Source organism: Chlorocebus sabaeus, chromosome 1 (genome assembly GCF_047675955.1).
Source record: "Chlorocebus sabaeus isolate Y175 chromosome 1, mChlSab1.0.hap1, whole genome shotgun sequence".
Taxonomy (NCBI): Eukaryota; Metazoa; Chordata; class Mammalia; order Primates; family Cercopithecidae; genus Chlorocebus; species Chlorocebus sabaeus.
The window spans coordinates 44454425-44473847 of NC_132904.1; the positions used below are offsets into that span (position 1 = coordinate 44454425).

Consider the following 19423-nt stretch of genomic DNA (forward strand, 5'->3'; position numbering starts at 1 on the left):
GGGATCAGGCAGACCTGGGTTAGAATCCTAACTCTGCCATTTCTTTGCTTCAGTTCTTCAGCTTTGGACTCTTGAGCAAGGCACTTAACCACAGTAATCTCATTTCCCCATCTAAGATATGAAGATCATGATAGTATCACTTTATAAGGATGGTTTATAAGGGGTTTAAAGCACAGATAATACATGTAAAGACTGGTACTTAGCAAGCATTTGGTAAATATTAGCTGCTATTTTATCACCCCATAGGCTGAAATGCTGCATATTACCACTACTACATGGGCATTTTCAAGCAATCTAAGAGGCACCCAGGAGTTGTCAATTTATCTTTATTCCTTTATTTAATCCTCCCCATGTATTATATAAGCTTAGGTCTATTATTTCTATTACATAAAGAAGTAGTAAAGGCACAATGTTTACTTACACAATTACATGTAGTGAATTAGCACTTTTGTAACCCAGAGACGTGAATGTCAACAATTTTAGAGCAGAGCTCATTTGCATGGTCACGGGTTTTCCCGGCTGCTGTGACTCTGCAGACAAGCACTTCAAAGCAGGCCCCCCAACCAGTGGCATCAGAACCAGTGGCATCAGGGGAAGTATAAACAAAGAAAATTACAGATTATTCTGCCCACACCCCAGAAATTTTGATTCAAGTTTGAGATACGGCTAACATCTTTATTTTTCCAAAGCTCGCTGAGGATCTATATGTATAACCAGGCTCTGAACCACTGATTCAGAGCACCATCATTTCTTGATTGGAATGGATGCCTGAGGATAGTAAAACAACAAAGCTAAAATATGCGGACTTTTTTTAGACCCTGAAATTACTGATTTGGTGATGGGTGTTAAGGCTGACAATAAAAACCATTTCTCCAGTGTGGTCATGGCTTGAGAGAGCCATGTGCTTTCCCCAGGTCATGGATGGCCTTGTTCTCCAGCAGTTCCATCTGCTTGTCGCTTGGTCTCACCACATTGTTCAGCATTGCTCTAACCACAGTCACCAAGGGCACAGATTGCCCACTAGCCCAAGATTCTGGTAAGGAGCCAAAGAACTTTCTAACCAACCATTCACCTGGGCGAGACTCTTGCCTATCACATAACAGAACTCTAAAATAAAAATTAAAAAAAAAGAAAGAAAAGCAGAGGAAGAGGTGGTAAATTGCACTGAGACCACAGTGGGCATTATGGACCAAACTATATCCCCTCAAAATTCTAATGTTGAAGCCCTAACCCCCAATGTGTCTCTATTTGAAGATAAGGCACTAAGGGAAGTAATTAAGGTTAAATGAGGTCTTAAGGATGGAACAGGACTAGTGTGATGGGACTGGGGTCCCCATAAGAGGAAGAGACATCAGAGGTCTCTCTCTCTGCATACATAAAGAAGAAAGGCCATGTGAGGATACTGCCAGAAGGTGGGCTGTCTGCCAGCCAGGAAAAGAGGCCTCACCAGACACCAACCCTGACGGCACCTTGATCTTGGACTTCCAATCTTCAGACTGTGTGAAAATACATTTCTGTTGTTTAAGCCACCCAATCTGTGTGGTATCCTGTTATGGCAACCCGAGCAGACTAATAGAGTAGATTTAATGTTTTATTTGGTGCATGAAGAGGATTTAAGAAGGCAGCAAATGCTGTCTAGGAAGTTCTGGACTATTCTGGAGCAGGCCCCAACATCTACCCTTTTTTTCTAAGCAAAAAGGTGTGTCCTTCAGAGAAGCAATACACCTCTAGCCAATGTCTTTCATATCTTAGATATTTCAGTTGTCAGCCTTTCCAAATGAAAAATTAGCATCTAGGGATTAACCTACAGTGGCATACTCTCATTCAGTATAAATACTATACTTACCCAGGCCTAAATACAGAGTAACGATCAAATTTTAATTCTTCAACCTTGGCTTCCACTTCTCCCTATTAAGAAAAACCACATTTTTAATATTTAATCAAGACTAGCTCACCTGTGTGAAGTTTAAGAATAATTTGTGGTTTTGAAGGTAATCTGCTTTTGCAGGTCTCAAGACTCAAAATATCCTTATCTAGAATTTTAGGTTCCAAGGAGTCTGGGAAATTAAGGAAGAGATCATTTAATGCTGATACATAGTCTTGCATTTAAAAGATCCACTAAATGAGTGAATGGCTGTATAGTCAGTCCTCTCACTTTATTAATATTAAAACAGGTTCAGAAAGAGTAAGTAATATGTTAGTACAACCATAAAAGAATATCCTCTCTTTAGTCCAGAATTCATGCTGCATGCTGGCAGACACTAACCTTTTTTTGGTTTATAGGTAGTTCCAAGTGGGTCAGAAAACCATAGACCCACCATATTACTCACTTCTTAAACCCCACAAAATTTCAAGACAGATTATATCTAAATGATGCTTTAAACCTAATTTGTTAAATAAAGCATGCATTTTCATGGCAGGCATCTCTAGAAACAAAGTGCCCGAGGAGCTCAGCCCACAGGCACTTCCAAAGGCCTGTGAACTACCACACAGTCACGCATGCCTCCTTCTTCGCCTATGTGTACCACCTAACTGGCACTTAACCTGTCTCATCGCAGACGTTTAAGTAGCTATTTTTAAATATCTTTTTCTTTTTTTTAATTTTTAAATTAATTAATTAATTAATTAATGTATTTATTTTGTGATGGAGTCTCACCATGTTGCCCAGGCTGGAGTGCAAGGGTGTGATCTCGTCTCACTGCAACCTCCACCTCCCGCGTTCAAGCGATTCTCCTGCCTCAGCCTCCTGAGTAGCTGGGATTACAGGCATCTGCCATTATGCCTGGCTAATTTTTGTATTTTTAGTAGTGATGGGGTTTCACCATGTTGGCCAGGCTGGTCTCGAACTCCAGACCTCAAGTGATCCACCCGCCTAAGCCTCCCAAAGTGCTGGAATTACAGGCGTAAGCCACCGCGCTTGGCCATTCTTTTTTTTTAATAGGTGGTTTTTAGTATATACACAGAACTGTGCAACCTTCATCACAATCTAAGTTTTAAAATATTTCATCACCCTGAAAAGAAATCCCATATCATTAGCAGTCACTCCCCATACCCTGTTCTCTGGGGACCTAGTCAACCACTAGTCTACCTTCTATCTCCATGGATTTGCCTATTCTGGGCATTTCATATAAATGGAATCATATAAGTTATGGCCTTTTGTGACTGTTTCCTCACACTTAGCATAATATTTTCAAGGTTCACCCATGTTGTAGTGTGTATCATTTCTTTTTATAGCTGAATAATATTCTATTGCATGAATATATCTCATTTTATTCATCTATTCATCAGTCGATGGCCATCTAGGTTGTTCCCATTCTTTGGCCATTGTAAATAATGCTGCTATGAACAGTCATACACAAGTTTTTATGTGGACACACATTTCTTAGCTTTTTAAAAGATTTGTTTTGTCTCTATTAGCAATGTGCATAAAAGAGATACCATAGCAGGCTGAGACTGCTATCCTTAGAAAGGCTTGTTGCAAGGTTGGCCCCTGGCTTGTGCTTGCAAACTTGGATTTTGGGTGTGTTTCCACCATTCCCTATCTGATAAGGGTAAGGTACTATGCCTAAACTGTCTGTACAAACAATGTGGTTTATGCTGAAAACTTGCCTTTCTTCTGGAGGTCTGCAATTTTGCTAGGCCAATGTGCCTATGTAACTGGCTCCCATAAAAACCCTGCATTCCTAGGTTCAGATGAGTTTCTCTGGCAGAAAACATTCATCGCTGGAGAAATTAAGCACATCCTGTGCAAGCTCTATGGGGAGGCCTCTTGGAAGCTCGTACCTACTTTCCTCCAGACTTCACCCCACACACCTTTTCCCTTTGCAGATTTTGCTCTATATCCTTTCAATGCGATAAGTTTTAGCTGTGAGTAAGACTATATCCTGGGTCCTGTGAAACTTTCTAGTGAATTACCAAACTTGGTGGTGTCTTTGGTAATCCCCCAGTATAAGCAGATTACAAACTCCTTAAGGTCAAGGATGATACCCAATAATAAAATGTCACATGTCTGGAAAATGTACCTTCACCCTGAACAGATGAGGAAACCAAAGCTTATCAACCCTGAGAACAGAGGACGTGAAACCCATCCAGTACTCTGGGCTCCACATCCTGACACGTCTCCCCATAGCACCAGCAGAGTGCCCATAAAACACATGATTGATCCAGGCCCCCAGAGCTGGCCCACCATGAATGAATGCAATGGAAACATCATTGAGTAGAATAAATGTTCCTAAAGAATAAGGGAGTTTCTAAAATTGGGTGGGAGCGGGGAGTTCATACACACATGGAAACTGAGAAAATAAGCAATAAATACTAGGAATGTTATACACAGTAGTTGAAGGATTATTTCGGAAAGATAATCTTTCCAAATTGTAAAAGCAATTACATATTGTTCAGCGTCATTCTGGGCCGGATCATTTGGTTGTCATTTCTGTCCTTTATTAATCTAATTCATAATCCCAGACTGCAGGTAATACAGGCCAATTGCAGTGAAATCAGAAGTGTCTTTCTGTTGTATTGGCCTTAATATTTGCTGAGGCTCTGTCATGGTCCAATCTCTGCTGGGTCCCTTTTGCATGTATTAGTGACAAAAGCTATTCATTACATAATGGCTAGCGGCATAGGCCTTGGAATCATACAGCCTCGGTTCAAACTCTAGCTTTGCCGCTTAACAGCTGGTGTTCTTTTTGTTGTTATTTTTGTTTTGTTTTGTTTTTGAGACAGAGTCTCACTCTGTCCCCATGCTGGAGTGCAGTGATGTGATCTCAGTTCACTGCAGCTTCTGCCTCCTGGCTTCACGCAATTCTCCTGCCTCAGCCTCCCGAGTAGCTGGGATTAAAGGCGTATGCCACTGTGCCAGTTAATTTTTGTATTTTTAGTACAGACAGTGTTTTGCCATGTTTCCCAGACTGGTTTCAAACTCTCAGCCTCAAGTGATCTTCCCGTTTCGGCCTCCCAAAGTGCTGGAATTACAGGCGTGAGCCACCGTGCCCAGTCAACAGCTGGTGGTCTTAATATCACAGTACCTGTTTCCACATACATGCACATAAAAGCCCTCAGAACACTGCCTGGATCATTTAATGTTAGCTATTTTTTTAAAAAATCTGGTTGAATCATTATTATAACCCAATGAGTCAGTAGTAATGCCTTTATCTTTAACAACGAGGAAATATCTTACGTATATTTTCTTTCCTAAAAGGTATAAATGTTGATCCTGCTAATGAGAGCAAAAGTCCTATTTGGTAACCTTTCTCAGAACCCACATGTGTCAGTATTTTGAAAAACAAGTTGGGCCTGGTGCCTCATGCCTGTAGTCCCAGCTACTCGGGAGGTTTAGACTGGAGATCACTTGAGCCCAGGAATTTGAGGTTGTAGTGATTTGTGACCATGCCACTGAACTTCAACCTGGGTGACAGAGCAAGACTGATTCTAAAAAAAAGAAAACCAGACTTTTTTCCTTTTAAGAATTGTTCTAAACTCTGACAATTAAGTGGAAACTTTTCCATTCTTCATGTAATTTCATTGGTGGCTCACTGATCTTCATCTGGTTCAAAATACTATTTTAGGATAGGTGAGATATGGCTCAGCTATTAGCCATGTGAAGAAAATCTGGAAATTTTTATTATTACAGGCTGATCATGGGCCAACAACCTAATAAGCATGTTTGGTAAAATAGTAACAATCTTATATCTTATTTTTAAAAACACATAGTGTCCAGAGCGTGAATAGTACTCCCACTGCAGTTCCAGTATAATATCACTGCAAAGTTCACCCTCAGCAAAGTGATGCAGTCATGAAGGAGCTAGACACAGGAACCTATAAAGAATGGTGCAAGGACTTAAAGGTGTGATGCCTGGGAAACATACGATTAAGGAGGCCATAATCTCCAAACGTCTTAAAAACTACAATGCAAAAGAAAGACTGGACTTGCTTTGGTTATTTTAAAAGACAGAACTGATAACAATTAGCATTTACATAGCAATAAATTTCACTTCAAGTTAAAGACTTTTGGACAAGTAGATCTGACCCAAAATACAAAAAGTTGGCTAATAAGATAGTAATCTCTGTAGTGCTGGAGATATTTAAGCAGAAGCGAGATGAACTTCTGTAAAGGGACTTCACATAGGAAAAGTCTATGACTGAATGACCTCTGTGGCTCTGCTGCTTAAACTGTGGGCACCTGGGGTGCACTGGGAGGCACACAAAGACAAAGCCATGCCTATCTTCCAGCAGCATCAATTTAACTCAAAGGTAGGTTAATAGAAACCTTTTAAATTAAAATAAACAGGGATATGTATAGCACTAAGAATAGCAAAATGTGCATAAATTTTTAAAAGAGAAAACGTAAGACTTTTAAGAAAGTTGAGGCCAGACACAGTGGCTCCCGCCTGTAATCCCAGCACTTTGGGAGTCTGAGATGGGCGGATCGCTTGAACTCAGGAGTTTGAGACCAGCCTGGGCAACATGGCGAAACCCCATCTCTACCAAAAATACAAAAATTAGCCAAGCATGTCGGCTCATGCCTGTAGTCCCAGCTGCTTGGGGGGAAAGAGGCTGCAGTGAGCCAAGATCATGCCACTGCACTCCAGTCTTATAACTAGAATACTGCTTCAGGATAGATGTCTCCAAATCTCTAGACAAATACAAGCTCTTCTTTCCTCTCAATCATTGGAGAAACTGACAGAAAAGTTTAAGAATCACTGCCTCCAAGTCTCTTCCAATGCTAAGTTGCCATGCTGACAGTCAAGGCTGGAGACACCATATCTCATTCCATTTATTGCTGGATAATTAATAGAGAGGAAGACATTGGAAATTATTTTTCAAATCATTCGTGTTTACTAAATATATTCCTGCAGTCCCATAGCCATACAAATGCATAATATGATGTATTGATTTTTTTGTATTATATAATATTTTATATTCTTTAGTACTGCCAAATAGGTAGGCTTCTCCAAAGTGTATGAAAGACAGAAACTTGCACAAACCTTAACTTGTAGATATAAAAAATTGCTTGATTTATCAGCTCCTTTAGAGGATACCAAGTTGAAATGTTTGCACCCTCCAGCTTTTGCCAGCTCTGCAGACTTCAGCACATAATCTCGGTCAACACGAACAAATCCCTCCTAAAGGGGAAAAGAACATGAGTTATTTCCAAAAAGCAGCAAGTTCATCTTCAAGATTACTACTTAGCTTGGGTAGCAGGCTGGGAGGCCTGGAGGGATAGAGATCTAAATAAAATGTGTCCAAGCAATACATGAAAGTCAGGCTTAGACCCTGGGAAAGGCTCCAGGTCTGATCCTCCAGATAGACATACCAGCTTTAGCAGCAAGGCTGGACTGCAATAAGGAAACAAGGACAATGACACTGAAACACAGACACCAAACAAATCTGCAAAGAACAAAGGAAACAATAAGATCACGCTGAGAAACTACTTTTAAGCCAGACATTTTTTTTTTGTCTTAATAACTTTACAACTTTACACTCCTCTCTGTTTTCTGTGTCAATTCTAATGTGGTAGGGTCTCCGAGTATGGGTGAGGACACTCCCCAGGCACTAAGAGAACAAAGTCTATTTAATTCCCAATTTTTGTGTATGCTTTACAATGTACCTCACATATTAGTAAGGTATGCATCCTCAAATTATTTTATTAATGGGTCTCTAATCAAAAATGTTTGGAGACACCCAGTCTAGCTAGATTCAGTCCAGTGAGAGCGGTGGCTGGGTCTTTTTTCTTAATTCATCTCTCAGCATCATCAGCACATGTCCAGCATATAGTAGATGCTCTAAAAATGAATAAACAAAAATCCAATGAAAGCAGAGAAAAGGTAAATCCGGTCAGTAAAAAACAGAACTAAGTGGCAATAAAAGGGGGAGGGAAGAGAATGACACAAATAACAAAATATAGACTCACTTCCAGGGCCTAACTGAAAAACATGCACCTTTACCCAGAAAAGGGAATTCCATGGAGTAACAGTCTCTCGAGATCACTATAAATTCTGGCATCTTCAAACCCAAGACAGCTGAAGAGAAGTCTAAAGTCTGTTGAAGCTGAACTTCATAGGTAGTCACAATTACAGAATGAGGTCTTAGAGTAGTAGGAATTCCAAATCTGAAGACTGGACTACTGCCCCAGTGATTGGTTGATTGAGACGGAGTCTTGCTCTGTCACCCAGGCTGGAGGGCAGTGGTGTGAGCTCCACTCACCACAACCTCTGCCTCCTGAGTTCAAGCAATTCTCCTGCCTCAGCTTCCTAACTAGCTGGGATTATAGACACACGCCACTGTGTCTGGCTAATTTTTGTATTTTAGTAGAAACAGGGTTTCATTGTGTTAGACAGGCTGGTCTTGAACTCCTGACCTCAGATGATCCGCCTGCCTTGGCCTTCCAAGGTGCTGGGATTATAGGCATGAGCCACCACGCCCGGCCTGATTTTTTTTTTAATTAAAAATTTGCTCCGCAGTAGTTACTGATTCTAAATGTTCTATTTGGTAGGACGATGTGTATCTTTCATAGAATGTTAAAAGGTACCTTGGGAAATATCACATCCAGTCCCCTCACGATGTAGAGGGGAACCAAGGTCCAGTGGGCGGGTGAACTGCTAGCTGGGAAGTGGGAGAGCTGAGAGCAGACTGCAGTGCTCTTTTCGCTGTACCCATGTTCCTTTTTATCACCTACTCTCTTGCTGATGAAAATGACTAATCCGTAATTACGGTAGGCAGAATAATGGTCCCTCAGAGATGCCCATGTCCTAATCTTTGTGAATATGTAAGGTTACATGACAAGGGGGAATTCCATCGCAAATGGTATTTAGGCAGGAGCAAGATGAATCATGCCAAAACAACAACAACAAAAAAAAACTGAATTTATTTCACTAGTCAACTGTGTGATTTTGTTGTAATGAACCCATTATTAAAATCAGAGTTCTAGTGAACTGGCATGAGGGGTAGAAATAGATGTGGAAGAGAAATTCAGTGTTTTAGAAATGCAGTGTTTAGAATTAGGGTGCTAATCAGCTGACCTTGAAACAGAGAGATTAGTCTGAATTATCCACGTGGGCTCAATGTAATCACAAGGGCCCTTAAAAGTAAAAGAGCAAGGCAGAAGAGGACGTTGGAGTGATGCAACGTAAGAAGGGCTTGGCTACCACGTTGCTGGCCTTGAGGATGGGTAGAGGACCACAGGCCAAGGAATGAGGGGCAGCCTCTAGAAGCTGAAAAAGGTATGGAAATGGTTTCTCTCCTACAGCCTCCCAGAAAGGAATGCAGCTCTGTCAACACCTTGATTTTATCTCAGGGAAACCCATGTCAGACTTCTAAGATGATAAATTTGTATTGTCTTAGGCTGCTAAATTTGAGGAATTTACTAAAGCAGCAATAGGAAACTAATATAGACTTCAATTTTAAAACAATAGGCCCATGCAGATTTTTTAACTTTGCATGGAAGTGTATCATAAAAGTAAACATAAGTATAGAGCTCAATAAATTTTCATAAACTGAACATGCTCTGCTACCAGTTCCCAGATCAAGAAATAGAACATTACCATTACTATAAAAGCCTTCCTCATCCTCCTTTCCCATCACTCACAAGTACATTTTTAACTATATCCACCACCTGGAAGACAGTGTTATTTTTCTGCCTTACTTTTTCTACCTTAGTTTATGGGTAAACTAGTTTATGGGTAAGTAAACTTTTTCTGCCTTACTTTTTCTACCTTAGTTTATGGGTAAACTAGTTTATGGGTAAGTAAACTTACCTCTTTACTCACGAGTCATCACCATCTCCTTTTGTATACTTTTTGTTGTATACTTTGACATTCAATCCTAAACAACAGACTTGCCAAGCTGTCTATATACAGACTCAAATTCATGCTGTTGCTTTTAAAATCCGTGTAAAGCAAACCAATTTTAATACTCAGCACATCCTAAGAGAGGTGATTACCCTCAGAGCCATCTCCAAATTGAGACTTTAGATGTGCTGAAAGTGTGCCAAGAGAAACAGCCCAAAATTACATAGAAAAATGCTAAAACACTAAATTTTTCTTCCACATCTGTTTCTTCCCCTCATGCCAGTTCACCAGAACTCTGATTTTAATGACAGGTTAGTTATTCACAACATAATGACACAGTTGACTAGTGAAATAAATTCAGTTTTTTGTTGTTGTTGTTGTTTTAGCAAGATTGATTGGAGGGATTATTATAGTCATCTGTTAAAATACTTTTTCTTTCATCCGTTTCTTTAAAAATAAGGGAAAGATTCAGCCAATCACAAGTCTCCGGACCGACGCTGTCTCTCTCACTTAATCCAGAGCCAGTAAAAGGATAATTTGATTAAACTGAGACCCTAATTTATTTGGCTTTAGTTCTGGATCAACCTCTCCTTAATAGAGTGCTGTCGTCTCCAATTGTTTGATGAAAATTAAAGTGACATAAATACCATGGGACTTTTTCAATCTGATTAGTCAGCTAAGGCACATCAATACTACCCCAGCCATCAGACTCTGGCGTCCTTCCTTTCACCCGCCTCGCTAACAACGGACAACCGCTCCTTGAAGGACGAGCACCCACGCTGCTGCAGAGACCCCCACACTTAGCCCATCATCCCTGCTCAATGGGGCCTGTTGACAAGATGCCCATACCTTTCTCCATTGCTGTTCTCTGGACAAAGCTAAATATTGTTTTATTAGCAATCAATGGCTGTTAATCCAAAACGATTTCACAAATCCTCTGAGCCTTCAAGCTGATTATAAATACGCGTTTTTCCAAGCACACTAAATTTTGAATTTCACTTCCGTCACCCTGATGGCGTGGCCTTTCAGCTGGTGAATGAAACTCAAAAAAAAAGGGTCAACAGCTTTCAAAGACTTCAAAATCAAACTGAAGCGTGGGTCCTGATGACTGACTAGGAGGTATCACACACCAGTTTTCTCTGGAGTGAGGAAGATTCTATTTACAGATGAAAGAAGCGATCTCTAAAAATCTTATTCATGCCCTTTGTTGTTTTCCAATAGTTTGATTTAAAAAACAACAGAAAAAATAACTAAAACAAGCTACTTCATATCTCAGAAACACAATTTTTAGAAAAACTGTACTTAGTTTCCATAACCATGTGGACAGACATCTCTTCTGAGAGTATTAAGTCCATATGTCATTCTGTCTTTATGATTCCATAGCCAGTGTGTCCTGCTCTAAGCTAGGAATCCGAGTCCCTTCTAGAAAAAGGAATTCATTAAATAAGTTGCCACTATAAAGTCCTTTCCCAGCACCCTCTCAAAAAGAATAAACACAGTATACTAAGCTCAGTAGAGATATCCTCATATGCTCCACAACATCAAAGGCAACAAATTCTCCAACGACTCTTAAGTCTCACTAAAATCCAAAGCTACTAAGTATTTCTTCTTTACCAGTGCCTAAAAACTAAAAACAACACTCTGGCTTCAGAACAACTCATCCTAACAAGGTATAGTATTTCAGTGCTGACTGACAGGACAAGTGAGCACATTTAAACGACTCAAGAAGGTCATGGGGCCAGGCACGATGGTCTGTGGTCCCAGCAACTCACGAGGCTGAGGTAAGAAGATCGCTTGATCCCAGGAATTTGAGTCTAGCCTTGGCAACACAGTGAGACCCTGTCTCTAAAAAATTAATTCATTTACTAAAAAAGTAAATCATGGGGATCTTTTTCCAAGAAGGGTGGGTCTATCATTCTGTAAAGGTCCCACTCAGCCATATTTCTGCTTCAGGTTCTTTCTCCTTCACTCCCTTTTCAATCCAACCCTATAAATTAGATCAGAAAACAAAGATGCTGACAAACACCAAATGGTATAATCTGAGGCACCTTTTGTTTGTGTCCTGGCATCTCTATATTTGATGTTCAATGGTAGGAGAAAGATCTTGGTTAGAGAAGGACCTCTGGATAAATAAAATCAAGCAGATAGTGAGGATTCCTGGGTCAATCTATATGTTCTTGAAAAAGTTTTCCAATTGGGGCATTCTTTCTTCTGTGTTTCATAGAGTCAAAGAATTTTGCAGGCCGGGTGCAGTGGCTCATGGTAATCCCAGCACCTTGGGAGGCTGAGGCAAGCAGATCACTTGAACCAGGAGTTCAAGACCACCCTGGGTGGGAAGCATGGCAAAACCCTGTCTCTACAGAAAAAAAAAAAAAAATACAAAAATTAGCCAGTCATGGTGGCGCGTGCCTATGGTCCCAGCTGCTTTGGAGGCTGAGGTGGGAGGATTGCTTGAGCTGGGTAGGTCGAGGCTGCAGTGACCGAAATCGCACTGCTGCACTGAGCTGAAATCATACAACTGCACTCCAGTCTGGGTGATGGAATGAGACTCTGTCTCAAAAAAAAAAGGAAAAATGTTTAAGAATTTTGCAGTAGGAAAGTGGGTTCACTGATCACCTCCCTCTGACAGATAAGGAGGCAGTGGCCTCCAAAAGCTAACCAGCAAACTCCAGACTCCATAGCCACTTGGCATCCAAACAGGGCCTATGATCTAGGTCCCTTGAACCAGCTAGGACCTCGCCACTTCACAAGCCCCCTCCTAGATATCAAATAAAACAACAGAGATTAGAACAAGGGTGGGCAAACTTTTCCTGTAAGGGATCAGACAATAACTATTTTTAGCTTTGCAGGCCTCTGTTGCAACTATATAGCTCTGCCATTATATTAATAGCACAAAAGCAGCCACAGAGAATACATAAAGTAATGAGCATGGCTGTGTCCCAACACTACTTTATGTATAAAGGCTAAAATTTGAAGTTTTTATATTTTCACATGGTATGACATTATTCTTTTGAATTTTTTAACCATTTAAAAATATAAAGACATTCTTAGCTTACAGGCTGTACAAAAACAGGTGGCAGGCTGTATTTGGCCCATAGACTGTAGTGCAAACCTCTGAATTAGAAGAGCAGATAATTCAAATCAGAAGCCATGAGATTCTAATGAGATGGGCCATGAGATGCCTAATAAATGTCCCAGTAACCACATTAATCACATTAATGACATCATCCACTCAACAGAAAACAGGAACCTGGACTTCTGGAGCCTGCTACTACCAGGTGAAGAGACAAATGAAAAGGTGAAACCACATCGAACCACCTTGAATTCACTAATCAAATCCTTCTTTTGATACAAATAAGGGGAAATGAACTATTCTCACTGGCATCTGTAAGTTTTTATGCTTCACTCCAGGATAATACAGATCTGGTTTTTGAAGACTATTTCAATCTTCACTAGCAAACAAGTTACTCAGTAAAGCAAGATGAAGGTTGTCTAGGACCACAGTACCCAGAAAACTAGCAACTGAGGAGAATTAATACACCCCACTGCCTCTTGAAAGCAGGTTCAACAAAAAGGACAGGGTTGACTGCATCAGGATCTCCCAAGGAGCCTGCTAAAAAGACAGATTCCAAGCTTCCAAATTCAGAGATTCTGATCCAGTGGATCTGGATCAGGGCCAAGTCAGGGAGCCAGTACATTGATTGAACAACTATGTTCTGTTAATATGAAAAGGAAAATTAGCATCTACCCAGCTACTGCTAAAGGAAATAGTCTTCCAAACAGCTGAAGAAAGGTAATAGACCTTTTCCTAGACCCAGTGTCAATAGAAACCTGAGTAGACTGAATTTTGTGAGTTGGATTATATCCCCCCAAAATGTATATGTTGAACTCCTAACCCCCAGTACCTCAGAATATGACCTTATTTGGAAATAAGTTCGTTGCAGATGTAATTAGTTGAGATCATACTAAATAGGGTGGTCCCTAATCCAGTATGACTAGTGTTCTTATAAAAAGGAAAAATGTGGACATAGACACAGGTATTAAGGGAAAACACGACGTAAACAGACACAAAGAGAAGGAAGGCTACCAGCTACAAGACAAGGAGAGAGCCTTGAAACTCAAGGGCTCAGCCTCAGAGCACTGACCAGCCTGCTGAGACCTGGATCTCAGACTTCTAGCCTCCAGAACTGTGAGACAATATATTTCTGTTGTTTAAGCTACTTGGGTTATGGCAACCCTAGCAAACTAATACAGTGAACATCACAGAGAAATAAGCCACCTACCCAGAGGATCTCAATACTGAGACAAAAACGTTGAATTTCTTGAAGTTTCTCTGCTGGAAACCCATATATTGCTAAGGCAATATTACAAAATCCCTAGTGAAGCGCACTAGGTTTGCCACTAGCTTTGTAGTACTTATACAATAAACCACCCAGCAAACTCTTTTCTACAAAAAGAGCTGCTGACCCAGAACACCAGCTGGGATGAGCTTGGAAATCTACAACCCCCACTTAAAACACTATTATTACTTAGCCACTTACGAACTGTCACCTCTTTCATATTGGCTAAAGTTATCACAACCTCCCAACTTTATATTGTACCTAGTCCAAATTGGTTTTTTATAAAGCCCCCCAAAACAAAAACAAAACACTTTTCTGGTATAAGTGCCAGCTTGTTTTCCACCACTAACCTCTTAAATCATTTAAGTCCTAATTCATTTCTAAGCTAGGTGAATAGTCTAGGCTCATTAGTCTATTCTTGCTTACTAGTTAATTACTTTTATCTTTCCAAATTGATTTTAAAGGAGAACAAAAGGTATCGAATAGTCTGAGAGGTGGAGAACCAACCCCATTAAAACAGAAAATTCTGGATAGTAAAGACACACAATTCCTGTGATTAAAATTGCATTACCCAGTCTGAACACAGAAAGCAGTTTAGACTTTTCCCTGGCACACCCTATAATGAGATTTGCCTTATGTCATGAAAATCAACCCTTCTATGCCTAATGCAGCATTTTGTTTTGCTGACTCACCACCAAAACCAGGTTGGCACTTGAGACAAACCTGCAGTGTCCTGGAACAAAAGTTTTTCAATGCTTTTGGAGGGCACACCGCTTGTGACTGTGCCTGGGACAGAAAAGACTGCACTCACTGTTAAGCAGGAACATGACCCTTTCTAGGAGAGATAATGTGCCATTTCCTGGGAAAGTCAAACTTCTCTGTAATCCATAGTTCCCATCACAGAGCTCAAATCCCAGCCATGTTCCAGGATAGATATGCAGAACTGCAGAAGATATGGAAATACATCTCGATTGAAAGCACACATAGAATTACTCTTTGCATCACAAGGAGGCCCAGAGAAATACATCTGAATCTAACTACTTGGTTGGTATAAATGAATAGTTCTTCACTATATGCTCCCTTAATGATTCAGGTGAAAGGGCCTGGTTTATAAACCTAAGGAGAGTTCCCACGGCAGAGTCATAGTCATATATATATATATATATTTTTTGTTTTGTTTTGTTTTTTCTGGGATTACAGGCATGAACCACTGCGCCCGGGCTAACCGACTTTATTTATTTATTAACTTTTTTCACTTCTATTTTATTTATGTATTTATTATTATATATTTTTAAATTTTACTTTAAGTTCTGGGATACATATGCAGAATGTGCAAGTTTGTTCAGCTCCAGCATGTAAATTCTGCCAGAAGCATAAACTATAGTCAAAGTATAAATTAAATAAGATGTACCTGCATTAACATTTGCCCAGAATCCATGTAGTGAGCTCTGACTTCTAACCATGCAGTAAACTATAACTTCTGGACAGGAGCTGACTCAATTTATAACACCATTAAAAAGAAAATAAAATGTGTGTTAAAAGAGTTTTGCGTCAGTAAAGACTGAATCATCACTGGGGTTGAATCATCGCTGAAGGCTGAATCATCGCTGGAGGCTGGTTGAATCGTGCCTGGGTTCTGATGTTCTATTCCAGAAGTTTAAAGCTTGACATGAAAATAGGTTGGAGCAAATCACTCAAGTGAGAGAGAACATTTCAAATTTAAAACATTTGTTAAGGGGAAAAAAAGCTGATTATTAACAGCATAAGCCAATTAGTTTTACTCAGACATCATGGTTTCCCTTAGTCAGGGGATGTAGTGATAGCGATATTCACAATAGGCAAAATCATGTAAATATTTATGATGTCTCCAGCACTGGGGCCTGAACTCAAAGATTACTTTGAAAGATGAACTTATTAGTATTATGAAAAGGATAGCAAGGTTAGTGCAGCATATAGAATCTTAAACAATAAGGGTTTATTCACATTTAAGCATTGCAACAGGCACAAAGAAAAAGAGCGAGCAAGAAAAGAATCCTTGATATTACTGGCCAGCAAAAAGGGAAAAGAGCATACGCCTTCCTTACCGCGCCGGCTTTCGCTCTGGTGGTACCCAGGCAACAGAATCCAACATCATGACCTTGAAAGGCAGAAGCGTAGTCCTCCAGCTTTTCAAAGTCCACCACTTCTTGGTTCTAGGCAAGGACACAGTTGTGTGTAGTTTCATGTTATTTAAACAACAGACCAAAAATCCCCCTAGATTTAAAGACTAAGTTACAGAACATTACTGATAGGCCTGTCCACTTAATATCAAATTTCACAAATTCCTTTTCTCCAACCAAAAAGCCATCAGCCTCAATTGAAAATCAACAACACACACATATGTCCACAGTCTCTATAAGAGGACTAGAGGTGATCCAGATTTCTGAAGTCAGGTTCGATTATAATCTCTCTCTGGAAAAATAAAAGAACTGTGTGTAGCTTTCCAGCAAGGAGACCACTGAGGTATGATGTGAGGGGAAGAGATGGCGTTTGGCATCTTAAAGAAGACCTACTTGCAAATCTTGGGCTTGCTACACACTAGGCATGTTAATTGTGGGCAAGTTATTCATCAGACACTACAGCTTTTTTTTTTTTTTTTTTTTTTCCAGCTGTAAAATGGGGGTGATAATCTTTCCTTCAATCCAATCCATGAACCATCTGCATTATAATTAGTCAGGGAGTGCTTGACCAAAAGGCATATTCCTACATCCCACGCCAATAGCTCTGAATCAGAATCTGCACTTTTAACAAGCACCCACCTTAATTCTCATGCACACAAAAGTTTAAGAACCTCCATCTAACCTTATAAGTTTGCTGTATAACTTTAAAAAGAAAGCATGATAAATTCCTGTCATGCAGGAATTCAGATAAAATGTTGGTTTCCATCCTTCCCGTCAACTCTGAAAAGAATTTTTCTGGCACTGCCTATGACACTAAAGAAAAATAGGGTTTCATTGTAATCCCAGCACTTTGGGAGGCCGAGGCGGGCTGATGACGAGGTCAGGAGATCAAGACCATCCTGGCTAACACGGTGAAACCCCGTCTCTACTAAAAATACAAAAAAAAAAAAAAAAAAAATTAGCCGGGTGTGGTGGTGGGTGCCTGTAGACCCAGCTACTTGGGAGGCTGAGGCAGGAGGATCGCTTGAACCCAGGAGGCGGAGCTTGCGGTGAGCCGAGATCACGCCACTGCACTCCAGCCTGGGCAACAGAGTGAGACTCTGTCTCAAAAAAAAAAAAAAAAGTTTAACTTAGAGTGAAGGGAATATTCGATTTACAGACACAAGTCTGGGAAGTCAGGCAGGGCCAATTCTTGCAAGTGAATAACCCCACCTTTCACTGCCATAGACCTTTCTCACTCTGCAAAGCAGTTTCAGAATCCCTGACAATATTAGTGTGAAGTGCGCAGGCTGACAAAATCACCAAAGTGGCTGAGAAAATTCTCAAAGTCACCAGGGCTGCCTCTAGAAGCCAGCTTGTATGACCCTGAAAACAGTGCTCATCTGTCTCACCAGCCCCACCCCCATTACAACTCAGATCCAGCTTTATAGGGTTGCAGATGGAGAGAAGGGCTTTGCCCAAGAACACACAATGAGCGGGAGGGAGGCACACCTGGGCTACAATCCAGGAGTCGGACTTCTGGGAGGGACCCTCACAGACCAATCTTGGCCAAGTTTTGATGGCCTCTCACTACCCCCACTACTGGCAGGGCAGTATTTAGCCTTTAGGTGTGAAATATGTTCACCTCGCAGAATCACTGGGGGTCCGTTTGAGCCCCAGCTCAAATACCCACCACATTTTTATATGCTTCCTCGTTGAAGGTGAGCTTCCTCCGGCCAATGAGTGTGACTTTAGAAAATAGGCCCTGCTCCAGGATTTCCTTTAAGAGCGCTCTGCCGGTTTCTCCGCTGGCGCCCAAAATAAAGACGGATTTATTCTGCATCCTGAAGTCTTCTCGAAGCTTCGACAGTGCTTCTGTTTCGGCCATGCTGAGGAAATAACATCGACAGGTGCCGATCTTAGGGTGTCAGGGGACTGCCTGTCTTTACCCCAAGGAACAAGGGCTGTTTATCTGTTCGGGAAGAGGATATTGTTCTCCGCAGTCCAGGCCCTGGGGAAAGTGCTGACTCACGTGCGGGGCGCGGCTCCCGGGCCATCCCCCGCACCTGAGCCAGCCGACCCATCGGAAGGGGCCCGAGCTGGAGGGTAAGCCCAGGTGCCACAAGCTGCCGGCACCACTAGGCATCCCCCACGGTATCCCTGGCCCGGCCAGGAGACCGGGCCCAGCTCGGTCCCATACACGGAGGGGTTACCTGGGGCCAGCCCCCGGCCCCGGGTCCTCACGACGCAGCAGAAGCAGGGCGGCCACCAGAGCAGCCGCCGCCGCGCTCAGCGCCGCAGGCCCGGCCATCAGAGCATCCCACCTTCCCTTGTCGGCCCGGGGCGTTGGAGGCGACGGAGCCAGTGCCTACCCGGCTTGGTCTTCCGGGTGGCCTCGCGGCGACGCTGCCTCGCCCTGCCCATAGGGGCGGGACCTGGGGACAAACTCCCTGCAGCTTCACAGGCGCGGGGAAGGTGACTCTGAGAGCACGTGCGCGGAGCCGCGACCCTTCCTAAGTCAGGAATCTGCAAGGACCCTCTCCCCGCGTTTTCCCTCACCTGCTGCGCTCAGCTAATAGACTTGCCAGACTTGATCTTCAATGGCCCCCAAACTGGAATGTCAATTGTATATTGGCTATCATCTCAAATTCACCATGTCAAAAACTTAACCCTGCCCACCCAACCACCCCAAACAGGAATAAAACAAACCTATTCCTAGCCTCTCTTGGGTGTCACCATCCCTACATACACATACACACACATACGCACACACACACACACACACCTCCTTCTGCCCTGTCAAGTCAGAAATCATATGATCTCCTTTGATTCCTTTTTTTTCTAGCCTTTCTACACTACAGACTCATCAAGTCCTGTTATCCCATCTGACTTACAAATATTTCTCCCATGTAATTCAAGTTCTTATCATATCTCCCCAGTATAACTGGTCTCCCTGCCCAGCTCCTGGCCTAGTTCGGTCTTCTAGATGGTTGAACCCGGGGACCTTCCACGCCTGTGATTCAGGCTTCCTAAACCAGATCAGCGGTTTGGAACACAGCTATCTACACTCGGCCTGTCCTGGATCTTGGAAGTCCTGAACAGAGGTTAGAATGACAAGCAGAAATCTGAATAACTTCAGATTGTTCAGGTTGTGTGG

At 41.7% G+C, this 19423-nt stretch overlaps 1 protein-coding gene across 3 annotated transcripts; it reads right to left on the bottom strand.

Moving 5' to 3' along the window:
- Positions 1 to 312: 312 nt before the first annotated feature.
- HTATIP2 (HIV-1 Tat interactive protein 2) lies at positions 313 to 18738 on the bottom strand. Of its 3 annotated transcripts, none has more exons than XM_008004300.3 (6): positions 18639 to 18738; positions 17960 to 18155; positions 16213 to 16320; positions 6987 to 7124; positions 1847 to 1908; positions 313 to 1107 (listed from the first exon to the last, which is right to left on the bottom strand). In XM_008004300.3, exons 2-6 carry the CDS (start codon positions 18152 to 18154, stop codon positions 882 to 884), a joined length of 729 nt encoding a protein of 242 aa, XP_008002491.1. In that variant the 5' UTR covers position 18155; positions 18639 to 18738; the 3' UTR covers positions 313 to 881. The 3 variants fall into 3 exon arrangements, with proteins under 3 accessions (XP_008002491.1, XP_008002485.1, XP_008002477.1); XM_008004294.3 differs by having other exon boundaries at positions 18591 to 18682; XM_008004286.3 differs by having other exon boundaries at positions 18480 to 18674.
- Between the last annotated feature and the right edge of the window lie 685 nt (positions 18739 to 19423).

Excerpts from the sequence above, each read along its gene's own strand:
- HTATIP2 (XM_008004286.3), bottom strand. The coding sequence starts at position 18,577 with ATGGCCGGGCCTGCGGCGCTGAGCGCGGCGGCGGCTGCTCTGGTGGCC. Across the intron at positions 7,125-16,212 it reads CCAGAGCGAAAGCCGGCGCG|GAGGGATTTGTTCGTGTTGA; the intron begins GTAAGGAAGGCG and ends TTTCCCCTTTAG. Across the intron at positions 1,108-1,846 it reads TACTCTGTATTTAGGCCTGG|AGTTCTGTTATGTGATAGGC; the intron begins GTAAGTATAGTA and ends TTTTTATTTTAG.